Here is a 17039-nt window from a genome sequence, read left to right as displayed (position 1 = left end):
GTAGACCAAGCAAACCAGTATGAGAGAGCACTAGGCTTCGTCCACATTGCAGGCTTCTCCAGGTATCAATGTGCCAAAGACTGCACCAACATTGCCTTGCGTGCTCCTCATCACTGGCTTGGTATCTTTCTGAATCGAAATGGATTCCACTCCCTTAACGTCCAACTGGTTTGTGAATACAGGCAGCACAATATGTAGGTCTGTGCCCTGTTTCCTAGCAGTAGTCATGATGCATTTATCCTGTGCCGGTCCTCTGTAGCACCTTTTATCCAACCTGGCCGTTTGGTTACCGACTGGCTTATTGGCTGACCAGGGCTATTCCATTTAGACTTGGCTCATGACCCTGTCAGGAACCCGGGCACATATGCGGAGCAGGCCTACAAACGAGAGCCATGTGTCCACTAAAAACATAATCGAGCAGACAGTTGGCACGTTCAAGCAATGCCTGGAACATTCCAGAGGAGCCATGCAGTGCAGCCCTGAGCGGATATCCAGATTTGTGGTCGTCTGCTGCATGCTCCACAACTTTGCTATCATGAGGGACCAGCCCATACCACCATGGGCAGCAAGAAGTAGAGTAAGAGGAAGAGGAATGGCAGGAGTGGCCGCAACCACCAGTGTCACTAGCTGCCAGAGCTCTCAGACAGCAGCTCATCGACAAGCTCTTCCATCCCAACACAATCCTGCAATCCTAATTACCACCGTTCTTACTACTGACATCTGATTGCCCACTTTCACTCCAACCTTATGGGTCTTGCCCTCAATTTACTACAAATATAAACACCAACATCAGATGCAGAACAAAAAACAAATTTATCAAACAAATATTGTCACAATAGAAACATAGAAAAATAGGAGCAGGAGTAGGCCATTCGGCCCTTCGAGCCTGCTACGCCATTCACTATGATCATGGCTGATCCTCTATCTCAATACCATATTCCCGCTCTCTCCCCATACCCCTTGATGCCTTCTGTGTCTAGAAATCTATCTAGCTCCTTCTTAAATATATTCTGTGTATGTAATAATTACAATTCACCCTTGTGAACATAGGAACAGGAGTAGGTCATTCAGCCCCTCGTGCCTGCTCCGCCATTTGATAAGATCATGGCTGATCTGTGATCTAGCTCCATATATCTGCCTTTGGCCCATAATACCTTTGGTTGCCAAAAAGCTATCTATCTCGCATTTAAATTTAGCAATTGAGCTAGTATCAATTGCCGTTTGCGGAAGAGAGTTCCAAACTTCCACAGCCCTTTGTGTGTAGAAATGTTTTCTAATCTCACTCCTGAAAGGTCTGGCTCTAATTTTTAGGCCGTGACCCCTACTCCTAAAATCCCCAACCAGCGGAAATAGTTTCTCTCTATCCACCCTATCTGCTCCCCTTTAATATCTTATAAACTTCGATCAGATCACCCCTTAACCTTCGAAACTCCAGAGAATACAACCCCAATTTGTGCAATCTCTCCTCGTAACTTAACCCTTGAAGTCAGGGTATCATTCTAGTAAACCTACGCTGCACTCCAAGGCCAGTATGTCCTTCCGAAGGTGCGGTGCCCAGAACTGCTCACAGTACTCCAGATGCGGTCTAACCAGGGTTTTGTATGGCTGCAGCATAATTTCTGCCCCCTTGTACTCCAGTCCTCTAGATCTAAAGGCCAGCATTCCATTAGCCGCCTTGATTAATTTCTGCACCTGTTCATGACACTTCAATGATCTATGTACCTGAACCCCAAGTCCCTTTGGACATCCACTGTTTTTAACTTTTTACCATTTAGAAAGTACCCTGTTCTATCCTTTTTTGATCCAAAGTGGATGACCGCACATTTGTCCACATTGAATTCCATCTGCCACAGTTTTGCCCATTCACCTAATCTATCAATATCCCTTTGTAATTTTATGTTTTCATCTCCACTGCTTACAATGCCACCAATCTTTGTGTCATCGGCAAACTTAGATATGAGACTTTCTATGCCTTCATCTAAGTCGTTAATAAATATTGTGAATTATTGAGGCCCCAAGACAGATCCCTGCGGGACTCCACTAGTCACATCCTACCAATGTGAGTACTTACCCATTATCCCTACTCTCTGTCGACTTTCGCTCAGCCAATTTTCTAACCAAGTCCGTTCTTTCCCTCGATTCCGTGGGCTTCTATCTTAGCTAACAGTCTTTTATGTGGGACCTTATCAAATGCCTTCTGGAAGCCCATATAAATAACATCCATTGACATTCCCCTGTCCACTACTTTAGTCACCTCCTTCAAAAAATTCAATCAGGTTTGTCAGGCACGACCTACCTTTCACAAATCCATGCTGGCTCTCTCTGATTAACTGAAAATTCTCAAGGTGTTCAGTCACCCTATCCTTAATTATAGACTCCAGCAATTTCCCCACAACAGATGTTAGGCTAACTGGTCTATAATTCCCCAGTTTCCCTCTCCTTTCTTAAAAAGAGAGGGACAGTTCCTGAATCTAGAGAACTTCGAAAGATTATATTTAGGGCATCTGCAATGTGCTCTCCTACTTCCTTTAAAATCCTGGGATGGAAACCATCTGGTCCTGGGGATTTGTCACTCTTTAGTGCTATTATTTTCTTCATTACTTTTGCTTTACTTAAGCTAATTTTATTGAGTCCCTGTCCTCGATTCAATATTAGTTTTCTTGGGATTTCAGGCTTTCTATCCTCTTTTTCTATTGTAAATACTGACGCAAAGTAATTGTTCAACATGTCCGCCATTTCTCCATTGTCAATGACAATATCCACACTTTCAGTTTTTAAGGGGCCAACACTGCTCCTGACCACCCTCTTTTTTTCCTAATATAACTATAAAAGTTCTTTGTATTGGTGTTGATAACCCTTGCAAGTTTCTTTTCATACTCTCTTTTTGTAGCTCTTACTATCTGTTTTGTGACCCTTTGTTGATCTTTGTATCTTTCCCATTCGCTAGGATCTGTGCCATTTTTTGCCTTTTTGTATGCCCTTTCCTTATGTCTTATACTGTCCCTTACCTCTTTAGTTGTCCATGGCTGTTTTTTGTGGCAAGTAGAGTTCTTGCCCCTCGGGTATAAACTGGTTCAGTATCTCGTTAAATGTTTCTTTAAACTTTTCCCACTGATCAACAGTCGTTTTACCCATTAACAGATTTGCCCAGTTTACTGTGGACAGTCTCTGCCTCATCCCATTGAAGTCGACCTTACCCAAGTCTAGAATCTTAGCAGCTGGTTCACTTTTTTCCCTTTCAAACACTACATTGAACTCGATCATGTTATGATTGCTATTGGATAGATGTTCAAGCCCTTAATTGCTGGTGTTCTGTGCTTTTTTTCTATCCAAGCACTGCTACAAATGTTTCCCCAGTGGCTACAGCTTGGGAGATGGACGGCTGTTAAACTTCTATCGAGGGTGTTTCAGATGGCCGTGGTGGGTAACCTTGGGCAGTTCTGGGGTCTTGAGGGCCCGGCTACGGACAGCAGCATCTGGGCATGGCCCAACTGGCTGTGTGGCACTAACAAGGGCATTGCCAGAGTGGGTTGCAGGGGAGTCAGTCTGCTGTCATCCTGAGAGAGGACAGCAGTTTCCTCTCCATGGAGCCAAGGCTACTTTCCTTGGACTGCGCTTCACCATTTCTATGGCTCTGTGCAAGAACAGAGTGCAGGACTGATGTGATGCTCTGGAAGCCCCTATCAATACTGGCCTACAGAACCAAGTTGGCAGTCGACTGAGCTTCCATGGCAGCAATGTGTTATCTTTATCACTTTTTCTACTCTGCTCTTATCCGCTCTTTTTCTGATCTTTAGGTTACTATTATTTCTACCTGGACCCCCCCCACCTTATTGGGTTAAAGTTCTTTCTACAGTCCTGTTTATCCTTTCCTCTAGGATCTTGGTCCCAGCCTTGGTCAGGTGCAGCTAATCCCAGCGGTAGAGCTTTTTCCTGTCCCATGAAATGGAACCCCTCCTTCCCACACCACTCTTTCAGCCACACATTTACTTTCCTAATCTGATTATGCCTTAATGGCCAGGTTCCTTAATGGTCACTTCGAGATATGCCTTACCCTCCTAGGTAATACACCCCACTAAGATGCTTGATCGTGTAGGCAGAGGATACTGTCTGTCCCCTAAATATCGAATCCCCATAAGGACAACCTTTCTATTCTGCTCATCCGCTTGATTGCCTCCTACTCCACGGTGCCCCAGTTAGCATTCTGGCCGTCCTCGCCGCAGCAACCTTCCTTGTCCCCACAGGTAGCAAGTACATTGTACCTTTTGGATAGGACCATATTCTGGTATTCCTCACTCCCTACCTCCACTAGGTTCCTGATACCCTGCTGACTGTCAGTCACACCCTCCTTTTCCTGTATCTGTATCTCTCTATATGGTGTGACTGTGTTCTGCAAAAAAAATCTCCAGATTATCCTCACCCTCTCTTGCGTGTCTGAGTGTCTCTAACTCGCCCTCCAGCTCAACGATGCACTGTGTTCCCATCTCCTTCTGTTCCCAGCTGACTGGTACTCCTGACACCAACCCTCGTCATTATAAGTTCCAGGTCTGCCTATCAACTCTTTCTTCATTGGCTGTCCACTCTCCATCAGATGTCTCAATGCAGGATGTGTGGACTCAGCCCCATGTTGCTGGTGTGATAGTAATGAAAGCTAGCCTTAAAATTAAGTAATTGTGACCCACCACAATTACTGTACTATTTTGGTGTATTCATTTGTATATGGAGGTTGAATGAAGAAAAAATGTACATTACCTACATTTGTTATGCTCTTCATCTTTCACATAAGTTTCCTCAGTCCCATCCCTTAAGGTCTCTCTAACACTTGTGTGTCTATTTTTGTGTAATTGTACTTGTTCAGTCGACTCGATACTTTCTTCTGCCTCTATCAAAAAAAAAACTGAGGCGAGAACCCAGATTAAGACCTTGTGCATTGTTGGCTGAGAAGATCACATGACTTATGAAGCTTCCACAAAAGTTACCTTAAATAAATAATTTCTCTCACTTGGATATGCCCTATTCATTTGTAAATGAAGCACTGACCTCATTCAAAGAATGAGGAAGATCATACTGAAAATGGGCCTGCTGACAACAGTAATGTAATGGATTTTTAAAGATATTTGCTTCAAACCAATTGAACATCACAGAAACAATTGTTGTGCCATTAAAATGTTAGACTGAAGTCAGCCTGACTTGCTTCCCAGGACACTGATTTAAGGAAATTCACCACAATTTATTTACTGTTCTGCTGTTGCCGTTTACAGCTCCTCTAGACCCATCTGTTGTTTCTTGTCCCATTACCACCCTCCTTGCCTTGCATCATCATACCTTTTGTCATTTAATCACTCCTGCCCTCCATCCTATCAGAGAACCTTCCCTTTTGTTCTTTCCTCCCCACTTTCCTTTACTCTGTACTTGCTTAAAAACTGTTAAATCTTCAACTTCTTCCAGTTCTAACGAAAGGTTATTAACCTGAAACGTTAACTCTGTTTCTTTCTCCACAGATGCTGCCTGACTTGCTGAATATTTTCAGCATTTTTTGTTTTTATTTCAGATTTCCAGCATCTGCATTATTTTGCTTTTGACAATTTATTTACAGTATTGTGAATTTTTAGCCTCACTGTCTATCACAGGTTTATTATTTGTAATCTCTGTTCAGTGTGGGAAAAGTTGCAACTTACAGGAATGAATGCTGTATATTTAGAGTTTGGTGGTGTGACTTCAGAACACTACTGCAAAAACCAGGTCTTTTGGCTGTTCTCTTCATATCAGTTGTTTAAATTTTGCATTTGATACTTGATTGATAGTACATTTGCCATCAGCTGAACCCATGCTAGATGTTATTTTCCTCCATTTTGTTTTCATCCATCTCCACAAAGCTCTGACAAGTCCTTTTTTGGCATATCCTTTTCATTCCACCCAGACGCACACTAATACAAACCCACATATATAAATTCTCACTCCCAGCTCCACTAATCTATTTTCATCGAAAAGCAGAAAACATTTTTTCAATAATGCAGTCAACAAAATCCTAAATGAGTGATACAAATTTTATTAAATTGCAGGATTTTTTGTATCTCAACTTAGCTGCTGTAGTGCAATAAAATGTGTATCTGTCATAGATTATTTAGTTAAGTACAGAAATGCTGCAAATTGTTATGGTTGCATTATTGTATTTCCATAAAGGAGCAAGCAATAGACCGTGAACAGGAGAGAGATGTGTTTCAGCAAGAGATACTGAAATTGGAGCAACAACTGAAAACTCCACAAAGGTTCCAACCTAACAGTGATCAAAGAAATAGAGAGGTAACTTGGTTAAATTTTTTAAAAATACAATTTTCCTATAGATCAAGAGGAGTAATTGGAAATCTCTAATGTATTGCTGCTGCCATGTATGAGAACATCTCATGTCCTGTTAATTCCCCACCTCCCACAAAATACCATCCACCTTCATTCCAAAAATAAGAAAGCCAAGGACTGTTGAATGTTCTTTACATCTTTGTTTGGTTCTTGTTTATATCATTGAAATTTCAAGTGACATGACTAATTTTCTATAGCTTCTCTTCCTGGTTGTTCAAGAAGTCACTTTTGTACTGTTGCTTATTTTTGCTTATTGCTGTATCATAGGGGCTATTGATTTTCTAAACCTTACTTATAATGGACATAACTTCCAAATAGATTTTCTGCCTTAGTTTGATGCCCAATATCTCACTGGTCATGCAAATAAAATGAATTTGTCTTGCCGTAGTCCCAAAATTCGACTTTTTGCCCTGTCATGCCTGAGAAACGGATGAAACGAGGTCCAATTTTGTGCGCCCCCCTCCCTTGTTTAATCTGAGACTTTGTAGGTAGCTTAAATTACTAATGTCATCTTCTAAATACAGAAGCAAATGGTAAAAAAAAATCTGTAACTTGGAATGTTCCTGAAAACTGAATACAGTTGCTGAGTGTGTCCATAACTCAAAACAATTTTCTGCAAGTGATCAAATTCAGCATAGTGAACGGATTTAAAATTCAGAATTCTGTGTCTTCGTTCATGCAATATTGATCTGCTTAATTGATGCAGATGCTGTAAGCCACAGGCTGCGCCATTTCTGAGGTCCTAATTCGCTATTATGCTCACTCTGGTGTATTCAAATTATTTTTCCAGGAAATTTTGCAGTACAACGGGAAGATTGGGGAAAGAAACAGCATCATTTACATCGCAGGTCGCATAGTTGCAGGACGTTCTGGGACAGAAATTTAGTTATTAGGTCAATTTTTGAACAACGTGATATATCAATAACTTTAAATCTTTCATTTTTTGCGACAAACATTTCACAGAATCATAGAAAATTTACGACACAGAAGGAGGCCATTTGGCCCATCGTGTCCGCGCAGTCGAAAATGAGCCACCCAGCCTAATCCTGCTTTCCAGCACTTGGTCCGTAGCCTTGTAGGTCACGGCACTTCAGGTGCACATCCAGGTACTTTTCAAATGAGCTGAGGGTTTCTGCCTCGACCACCCTTTCAGGCAGTGAGCTCCAGACCTCTACCACCCTCTGGGTGAAAAATTTTTTCCACAGCTCCCCTCTAACCCTTCTACCAATCTCTTTAAATCTATGCCCCCTGGTTATTGACCTCTCTGTTAAAGGAAATAGGCCCTTCCTTTCCACTCTATCTAGGCCCCTTATAATTTTATACACCTCAATTAAATCACCCCTTAGCCTCCTCTGTTCCAAAGAGAACAATCCCAGCCTATCCAATCTTTCCTCATAGTTAAAATTTTCCAGTCCTGGCAACATCCTCGTAAATCTCCTCTGTACCCTCTCTAGTTACATCCTTCCTTAATGTGGTGACTAGAACTGTACACAGTACTCAAGCTGTGGCCTAACCACCTTATCTACCTGTCCTGCTACCTTCAGGGATATGTGGACATGCACACCAAGGCCCCTCCCTTCCTCTACACCTTTCAGTATCCTCCTATTGTGTACTTCCTTGCCTTGTTTGCCCTCCCCAAATGCAATACCTCACACTTCTCTGGATTGAATTCCATTTGCCACTTTTCTGCCCACCCGACCAGTCCATTGATATCTTCCTGCAGTCTACAGCTTTCCTCCTCGTTATCAACCACCTGGACAATTTTTGTATTATCTGCAAACTTCTTAATCACACCCCCCTACATTTAAATCCAAATCGTTAATATATATCACAAAAAGCAAGGGACCTAGTACTGAGCCCTGCGGAACCCCACTGGAAACAGCCTGCCTACCAGTCACAAAAACACCCAATAACCATTACCCTTTGCTCCCTACCACTGAGCTAATTTTGGATCCAACTTGCCACTCTCCCTTGGATCCCATGGGCTTGTACTTTTTTGACCAGTCTGCCATGTGGGACCTTGTCAAAAGCCATGCTAAAATCCATGCAGACCGCATCAAATGCACTACTCTCATCGACCCTCCTTGTTACCTTCTCAAAAAATTCGATCAAATTAGTCAGACACGACCTTCCCTTAACAAATCCATGCTGACTGTCTTGATTACTCCATGCCTTTCTAAGTGACTGTTTATCCTGTCCCTCAGAATTGATTCCAATAATTTGCCCACCGCCGAGGTCAGACTGACGGCCTGTAATTACACGGTCTATCCCTCACTCCCCTTTTAAACAATGGTACAACGTTAGCAGTCCTGAAATCCTCCGACACCACGCCTGTATCCAGTGAGGATTGGAAAATGATGGTCAGAGCCTCCGCTATTTCTTTGCTTCTTTTAACAGCCTGGGATACATTTCATCCGGCCCTGGTGATTTATCTACTTTCAAAGATGCTAATCCCCTTAATATTTCCTCGCTCACTAAGTTTATCCCTTCCAATATTTCACACTCCTCCTTAACTACAATGTCTGCATCATCCCTCTCTTTTGTGAAGGCAGACGCAAAGTATTAAGAACCATACCAACTTCTTCCGCCTCCAGATTGTCTTTTTTTTAAAAATCAAATTACACCAATGGTTTTACCAAATTCGTGGCTGATTCCTTTTCCTTATCCTAGTTCCACCTTTCCAAGATAAGATAATGAGCTAACAAGCTGCCTACTTTGCCTTTGTGTTCTTGGTAGATGGATCATCTGACAGATCAGTTGAAAGACAAAACCGACCGATGCAGTGAACTTTTGCTTGCCAAAGAGCAGCTTCAGAGAGATGTACAAGAACGGAATGAAGAAATTGAAAAAATGGAAAACAAAGTTAGAGAACTGGAGCAGGCATTGATCATTAGCACTTATCCCTCACAAAAGGTAACTATGTTGACTGCTAAGTCAAGCAGTCTGCAAAGTATATGTGGGTTGAGCTAGTATTTCTGCTGGTGGAAACCCAGAAGGTGGTATGGGCTCAAATTCTAGCCTTCACTGGTGTTCAAATTTCTATATGGAGTTTTGCTGGTACTAAGCCAGGCCTTGGCATTAAGTACATTATAGTGGCACAGTTCTCAGTCTCTAGGAAGGATGCCTTATACAGCACACCACATGTTGGCTGATAGAGTCTGTCACTGGCTGCTATTGTGAAGAAGTCTGCAGCTCACACTGGCTTTCCTAGCTAAAGAGGAATAGAATGGAAGAAGGAAGACACATTCATGTATTTTTAAAAGTATAAATTCTACTGAACAGGGTCTTTGGTGCCTCAGACCATGAGGTTAACTATAGACAGACTTCATTAGTATGGGGACCAATTTTAATCAAGTTTTGATTGTTGACAGTATGCAACAGAGAGTACATGATAAGTTTAGGATGCATAGCATGGGGTATAATATATAAATCCAGAGAGGTTATTTTCAAACTATATTTGGCCCTGGTGAGAGCACATCTGGAGTACTCCATACAATTTTGGTGTGTCTATCTCAAAAAGCATATCCAGTTATTGGAGGAGTACAGAGAAAGACTACATGGTTGATCGTAGAACTTAAGGGAATGACTTATGATTGACTACCCTGGGTCTTTTCTCTCTTAGAAAGAAAAGATGAGTGGGGATATGATAGAAGTGTTTAAAATTATGAAAGGCTTGGACAAATTGCAAATAAGACTTCCTGCTGTGTAAAGAATTTAAGTGCCGGGGTCATATTTACAAACTGAGGATAACAAAAGAAAGTAGGAGGTACCTTTTTTTTTAAACTAAAAGGATGGTAAGCATGTGAACAGATTAATGGATTTCAAGAAGAAACTAGGCATGTTCTTGTCAACAAATGGGATTTAGACTCATTAAAAATACACCAAGGGAATACTGTGGATAGGTGGGCTAGATGGACCGAAGGTCTTCTGGCTGAAACTTCTACAAGTAGCTAAAAGGGAAGAGAGTAGCGAAAGTAAATATGGGTCCCGTAAAGGCTGAGCCAGGAAAAATTATAAAGGGAATAAGGAAATGGCAGAGACGTTGAACATATATTTTCTGTCTGTCTTCACAGTGGAAGACGCAAAAGAAATACCAGAAATAGTGGGGAACCAAGGATCTAATGAGAGTGAGGAACTTAAAGTAATTAATAATCGTAAAGAAAAAGTACTGGAGAAATTAAAGGGACGAAAAGCCATCAAATCCCCTGGATCTGATGGCCTACATCCAAGGGTTCTAAAAGAGGTGGCTGCAGAGATAGTGGATGCATTGGTTTTGATTTTCCAGAATTCCCTAGATTCTAGAACGCTCCCAGTGGATTGGAAGGTAGCAAATGTAACCCTGCTATTCAAGAAAGGAGGGAGAGAGAAAACAGCGAACTGCAGGCCAGTTAGCCTGACATCAGTAGTCAGGAAAATGCTGGAACACATTATTAAGGAAGTGGTAACAGGGCACTTAGAAAATCATAATATGATTAGGTAGAGTCAACATGGCTTTATGAACGGGAAATCATGTATGACATATCTATTGGAGTTTTTTGAGGATATAACAAGCAGAGTAGATAAAGGGGAATCAGTAGATGTAGTATATTTGGATTTTCAAAAGGCACCTGATAAGGTGCCACAAGAAAGGTAAACAATTTTACAACACCAAGTTATAGTCCAGCAATTTTATTTTAAATTCACAAGCTTTCGGAGGCTTCCTCCTTCGTCAGGTAAACATTTACCTGACGAAGGAGGAAGCCTCCGAAAGCTTGTGAATTTAAAATAAAATTGCTGGACTATAACTTGGTGTTGTAAAATTGTTTACAATTGTCAACCCCAGTCCATCACCGGCATCTCCACATCACAAGAAAGGTAGTTACACAAGATTAGGGCTCATGCGGTAGGGGGTAGTATATTAGCATGGATAGAGGATTGGTTAACGGACAGAAAGCAGACAGTAGGAATAAACGGGTCATTTTCAGGTTGGCAGGCTGTAACTAGTGGGGTGCCGTGAGGGTCGGTGCTGCAGCCTCAGCTATTTACAATCTATATTAATGACTTAGATGAAGGGACCAAGTGTAATGTATGCAAGTTTGCTGATGATACAAAGCTCGGTGGGAAAGTAAGCTGTGAGGAGAACACAGAGTCTACAAAGGCATATAGACAGGTTAGGTGAGTGGGCAAGAAGATGGCAGATGGAGTATAATGTGGGGAAATATAAGGGTATTCACTGGTCGGAAGAATAAAAAAAACAAATATTTTTTAAATGGTGAGAAATTATTAAATGTTGGTGTTCAGAGGGATTTGGGTGTCCTTGTACACGAAACACAGAAAGTTAACTTGCAGGTACAGGAAGCAATTAGGAAGGCAAATGATATGTTGACCTTTATTGCAAGGGGGTTGGAGTAGAATAGTAAGGAAGTCTTGCTACAATTGTACAGGGCTTTGGTGAGACCTCACCTGGAGTATTGCGTACAGTTTTGATCTCTTTACCTAAGGAAAGATGTACTCGCCTTAGAGGCGGTGCAACGAAGGTTCACTAGATTGATTCCTGGGATGAGAGGGTTGTCCTATGAGGAGAGATTGTCTAGAATGGGCCTATACTCTCTGGAGTTTAGAAGAATGAGAGGTGATCTCATTGAAACCTATAAGATTCTGAGATGCTGTTTCCCCTGGCTGGAGAGTCTAGAACTAAGGGTCATACTCTCAGGATAAGAGGTCGGTCATTTAGGACCGAGATGAGGAAAAATTTCTTCACTGAGGGTTGTGAATCTTTGGAATTTTCTACCCCAGAGAGCTGTGGATGCTCAGTCATTGATTATATTCAAGTCTGAAATCGATGGATTTTTGGACATTAAGGGAATCAAGGGATATGGGGATCGGGCGGGAAAGTGGAGTTGAGGTCGAAGATCAGCCATGATCTTATTGAGTGGCGGAGCAGGCCCGAGGGGCCGTATTGCCTACTCCTCCTATTTCTTACATTCGTGTTGTTACTATGTTACTATGCAGATACAATTACAGTTAGTCTCTAGTAACCAGATGTTTTCTAATATCCTGTTACAATTAAAAAGCCTGAAGAAAGAAAATCACGGTTTACCTTAGAAGTCAAAGGAGACAGTGTGCTTGCAACACAGCTGCAAGCAGAGCGTGACGCTTTAGAGCGAAAGGAGAAGGAGGTAAATTCATTTTTAAAAAACATTATACGAGTGTGACGTTTTAAGCCAGACTTTTGTCATTTGGTTACCCCTCTTTGCCGGCACTAATTTAGAAATGTCAGCATGCTCCTGAGTTTTGTTGGCCATAATTTTAGCCCGGAGCCAGGAAGGGGGTAGGGAGGGGGTCACTCATTGGGGGTCGTGTGGATCGGGGGTCATCCCGGGGGTGGGGAGAGAATCAGGTGTCAGTCACCGAGTGGGGGGGAAGTCAGGGTCGCGACTGTTGGTGGGATGGGGGCGTCGGCGATCGTGAGGGTGGTCGCTGCAGGTGGGCTTGTTGGGCCTGGGGAAAGAACTCCTGCTCCTCCAGGCCCACCAGCACTGCTATAAAGGCACTTACCTGCAGCTTCAGGCCTTCTCGCCTCCTCACGTGGCGTGAAGGAGAAGGCCTGGGAATCCCGGCCCCCAGAGGTTGAAATCACAAAACCTTTCAAAATGGAGACAAGCAGCCTCCTTGAAAGGTTTTAGTTACCAACCCGCCCCCTGAGAGCGGATTGGTTGCTCATCCCGCCACCGTGAAAACCGGAAATGGGAGGGTTGGGGGCAAGTCTGAAATTGTTGCAATTTTCAATGCCCCACAGCCCCCAACCCAACAGTTTTTTCCATTTAAAATTCTGCCCGTTGCCTCCCTAATTCAGTGGTTCCCAATGTGTATTATCTGCATAATCCAACAGAGAAAATGTCCAGTAGCAGAGAGTTGTGCCATTATCAATATTAATTACTAATGCTGAATTCTTTAATATCCAAATACCTTTTGTTTTGTAAGTCTGAGAACTTCTTACCCAATTACTTGACTTTTGAAGTGGGTACAAGCAGTGCAGAACTTTATTTCTTTTCTTGCAGCTTGCATACATATTTCAGTTATACACAAACAAATGCACTTGATTTTTCTTAATATACTAGAAAACTTGGTGTAGTCGGATTTTTTTTAACATCATCAAGGGTACACAATTATCAAGTTGCCTTTTTCTACTTGAAAGGGAAAACTTGTTCATCTTGCATTAGAGTCATAGAGTCATAGAGTTATACAGCACGGATAGAGGCCCTTCGGCCCATCGTGTCCGCGCCGGCCATCAGCCCTGTCTACTCTAATCCCATATTCCAGCATTTGGTCCGTAGCCTTGTATGCTATGGCATTTCAAGTGCTCATCCAAATGCTTCTTGAATGTTGTGAGGGTTCCTGCCTCCACAACCCTTTCAGACAGTGAGTTCCAGACTCCAACCACCCTCTGGGTGAAAAAGTTCTTTCTCAAATCCCCTCTAAACCTCCCGCCTTTTACCTTGAATCTATGTCCCCTTGTTATAGAACCCTCAACGAAGGGAAAAAGCTCCTTAGTATCCATCCTATCTGTGCCCCTCATAATTTTGTACACCTCAATCATGTCCCCCCTCAGCCTCCTCTGCTCCAAGGAAAACAAACCCAATCTTCCCAGTCTCTCTTCATAGCTGAAGCGCTCCAGCCCTGGTAACATCCTGGTGAATCTCCTCTGCACCCTCTCCAAAGCGATCACATCCTTCCTGTAGTGTGGCGACCAGAACTGCACACAGTACTCCAGCTGTGGCCTAACCAGTGTTTTATACAGCTCCATCATAACCTCCTTGCTCTTATATTCTATGCCTCGGCTAATAAAGGCAAGTATCCCATATGCCTTCTTTACCACCTTATCTACCTGTTCCGCCGCCTTCAGGGATCTGTGAACTTGCACACCAAGATCCCTCTGACCCTCTGTCTTGCCTAGGGTCCTCCCATTCATTGTGTATTCCCTTTCCTTGTTAGTCCCTCCAAAGTGCATCACCTCGCACTTTTCCGGGTTAAATTCCATTTGCCACTGTTCCGCCCATCTGACCAACCCATCTATATCGTCCTGCAGACTGAGGCTATCCTCCTCGCTATTTACCACCCTACCAATCTTTGTATCATCAGCGAACTTACTGATCATACCTTTTACATTCATATCCAAGTCATTAATGTAGACCACAAACAGCAAGGGACCCAGCACCGATCCCTGTGGTACCCCACTGGCCACAGGCTTCCAGTCACAAAAACAACCTTCGGCCATCACCCTCTGCCTTCTGCCACTAAGCCAGTTTTGTATCCAAAGTGCCAAGGCACCCTGGATTCCATGGGCTCGTACCTTCTTGACCAGTCTCTTGTGGGGGACTTTATCGAAGGCCTTACTGAAATCCATGTATACCACATCCACTGTGTTACCCTCATCCACACGCCTAGTCACCCCCTCAAAAAATTCAATCAAATTAGTCAGACATGATCTTCCCTTGACAAAGCCATGTTGACTATCCCTGATTAATCCTTGCTTCTCCAAGTGGAGACTAATTTTGTCCTTCAGAATTTTTTCCAATAATTTTCCTACCACTGATGTTAGGCTCACTGGCCTGTAGTTCCCCGGTTTTTCCCTACTCCCCTTCTTGAATAATGGTATTACATTAGCGGTTCTCCAGTCCTCTGGCACATCCCCTGTGGCCAGAGAGGTTCTGAATATATGTGTTAGAGCCCCCGCAATCTCCTCCTTTGCCTCACACAGTAGCCTGGGATACATTTCGTCCGGGCCTGGGGATTTATCCATTTTTAGGCCTGCTAAAACCGCCAATACCTCCTCCCGCTCGATGTTAATATGTTCTTTTAGCTTGAGTGACTTGTTAGTTTCCTATATTAGGCATACCTTCATCACTTTTCTGTATTTTTAACCCTCTTGAGAGTCTCTTAGCTTGATGACTATGGAGTAGGCGTGATGCAAGTTTGACTTTGAAACAGGTTTGAGTTCTACTCCACTCAGCCCCTGATTTGAGGCTAATTGAAATGAGGCTGCAGTATCACCCAGTGTAGATGGAGAAAAAGCAGAGCAGAAAGGCACTCAGGCAGTAACTGATGTCAGCTATGTTAGTGTGGGGAGGTGCAAATTGGAGGACCTGACTATTTCATTCCGTATCTTATCCACATGGAGGAAGAAAAATTGTAAGGGAAGTTTGTCACAGCTGAAAAGCAGGAGTAAACATGGAAATCCAGAATAAAAAAGGGAAATCTTGTTTCCTCCACATTTTTTCATACTTTTTCTTTGTATATTGCAAAGTGGAGTTTAAAAGTTGCAGAAATCAACAGTCAATCGAAGATCTTAATCTGATATGAGTCAAAGTTCAAAGAAATACTGGAATAATGAATTTTGACCCATTTAGAAGGATCTGGCTTGATGAGCACTTCATTAATGAATGTGAAGTATTAGTTTTTTTTTGTTTTGTGAAAAATTTGTGCCCATGTGATGTGTCAACAGCAAATGTGGGTCATCCTATTTTTACTGTTTCTTTTTTATTTGTTCATGGGATGTGGGTGTCACTGGCAAGGCCAGCATTTATTGCCCATCCGTAAATGGCCTTGAGAAGGTGGTGGTGAGCCCCCTTCTTGAACCGCTGCAGTCCGTGTGGTGAAGGTTCATTGATGTGTAGTGGATTTTCATTGTCCTGGGTACATTTTTTCATTTTCTTGGTTAGACTCCACATTTTGAAAGTTATTGTATCCTGGTGAATTGGGAAATTCATAAGGTTTTCAGACCCTGCTAGTCTGCACTGACCTAACATATATCCTTGTGTGATGTAGTTTGAATTTAAACATTCTGTAATCTGCTCAGCTGCATTAGAATCTATTTTCTAACTTGCTATTGGTTTACTGATAGAAGACATTTTTTTTTCAATTTAAATTTTGTGACATCTTAGTCTGTGCACATCAAGCATGGGAGGCTGCTTTCTACTCCCAGCAGCAGTGGCTTTCCCTGGAACTTACACTACTTCAATATGAGAATAAAATTGAGACCATCCATATTGAGAAGGCAGGGGTTGAGTCTGCATGTGAAAAGTAATTGCACAAGACAGAATCATGGGATCATTGGGAACCCAGCTTTCACACAATTCATCATTAGGATTCCATTATTGAATATTGGTCTGTGATCTTGTGTTATGTAGTTTTACATCTGCATTTCACTGTGGTCACTACGGACACTGGCCGAATAATTTGATGTGGGAGACCTGACACAATTAAGGGGAGGCTTGATGCATACATGAAGGAGAAGGGAATAGAGACTGTAGGGGGCAGGGTAGGAAGAGGTAATTAGATTGTGAGGAAGCTCATTTGGAGTATAAACCTTGTTTCTGTGCTGAAGATTCTGTGACCTGAAAACTGAAAAAGTGAACCAGAAAAATACTATAGCTTAATAAACAAGATTAGTGTTACTAGAGACTATTTGTAAATATTTTAAGAACTTGAGATGAATATTTGGAGTGCGTTTTAATTACATTGTTCCCTGTGCCCCTGCAAATTAATTTCGGAATCCTTATCCTTGCCATCAAATACATGCATGGGCTTTCCCCATCAGTGACCTCCTTCAGCCTTATGTCCTTGCTCACACCATTCATTTCTCTTACACTGGTCTACTCATTATTACATGTACTCTTCACTTCACCATTGGCCACCATACC

The 17039-nt window shown here is 42.5% G+C and overlaps 1 protein-coding gene across 3 annotated transcripts in view; it reads left to right on the top strand.

The window, feature by feature from the left end:
• The window catches only part of akap9 (A kinase (PRKA) anchor protein 9), a 248150-nt gene that overhangs the window by 163647 nt on the left and 67464 nt on the right, over positions 1-17039 (top strand). For all 3 annotated transcript variants that reach the window (XM_068006479.1, XM_068006470.1, XM_068006463.1), the window contains 3 exons: positions 6184-6303; positions 9094-9270; positions 12411-12515. In XM_068006479.1, the coding sequence (XP_067862580.1) occupies positions 6184-6303; positions 9094-9270; positions 12411-12515 (402 nt within the window). The remainder of the gene's footprint in view (positions 1-6183; positions 6304-9093; positions 9271-12410; positions 12516-17039) is intronic.

Source organism: Heptranchias perlo, chromosome 2 (genome assembly GCF_035084215.1).
Source record: "Heptranchias perlo isolate sHepPer1 chromosome 2, sHepPer1.hap1, whole genome shotgun sequence".
Classification (NCBI taxonomy): Eukaryota; Metazoa; Chordata; class Chondrichthyes; order Hexanchiformes; family Hexanchidae; genus Heptranchias; species Heptranchias perlo.
The sequence above is the reverse complement of the archived record's forward strand: the minus strand, read 5'-3'. Positions and strand labels throughout refer to the sequence as shown.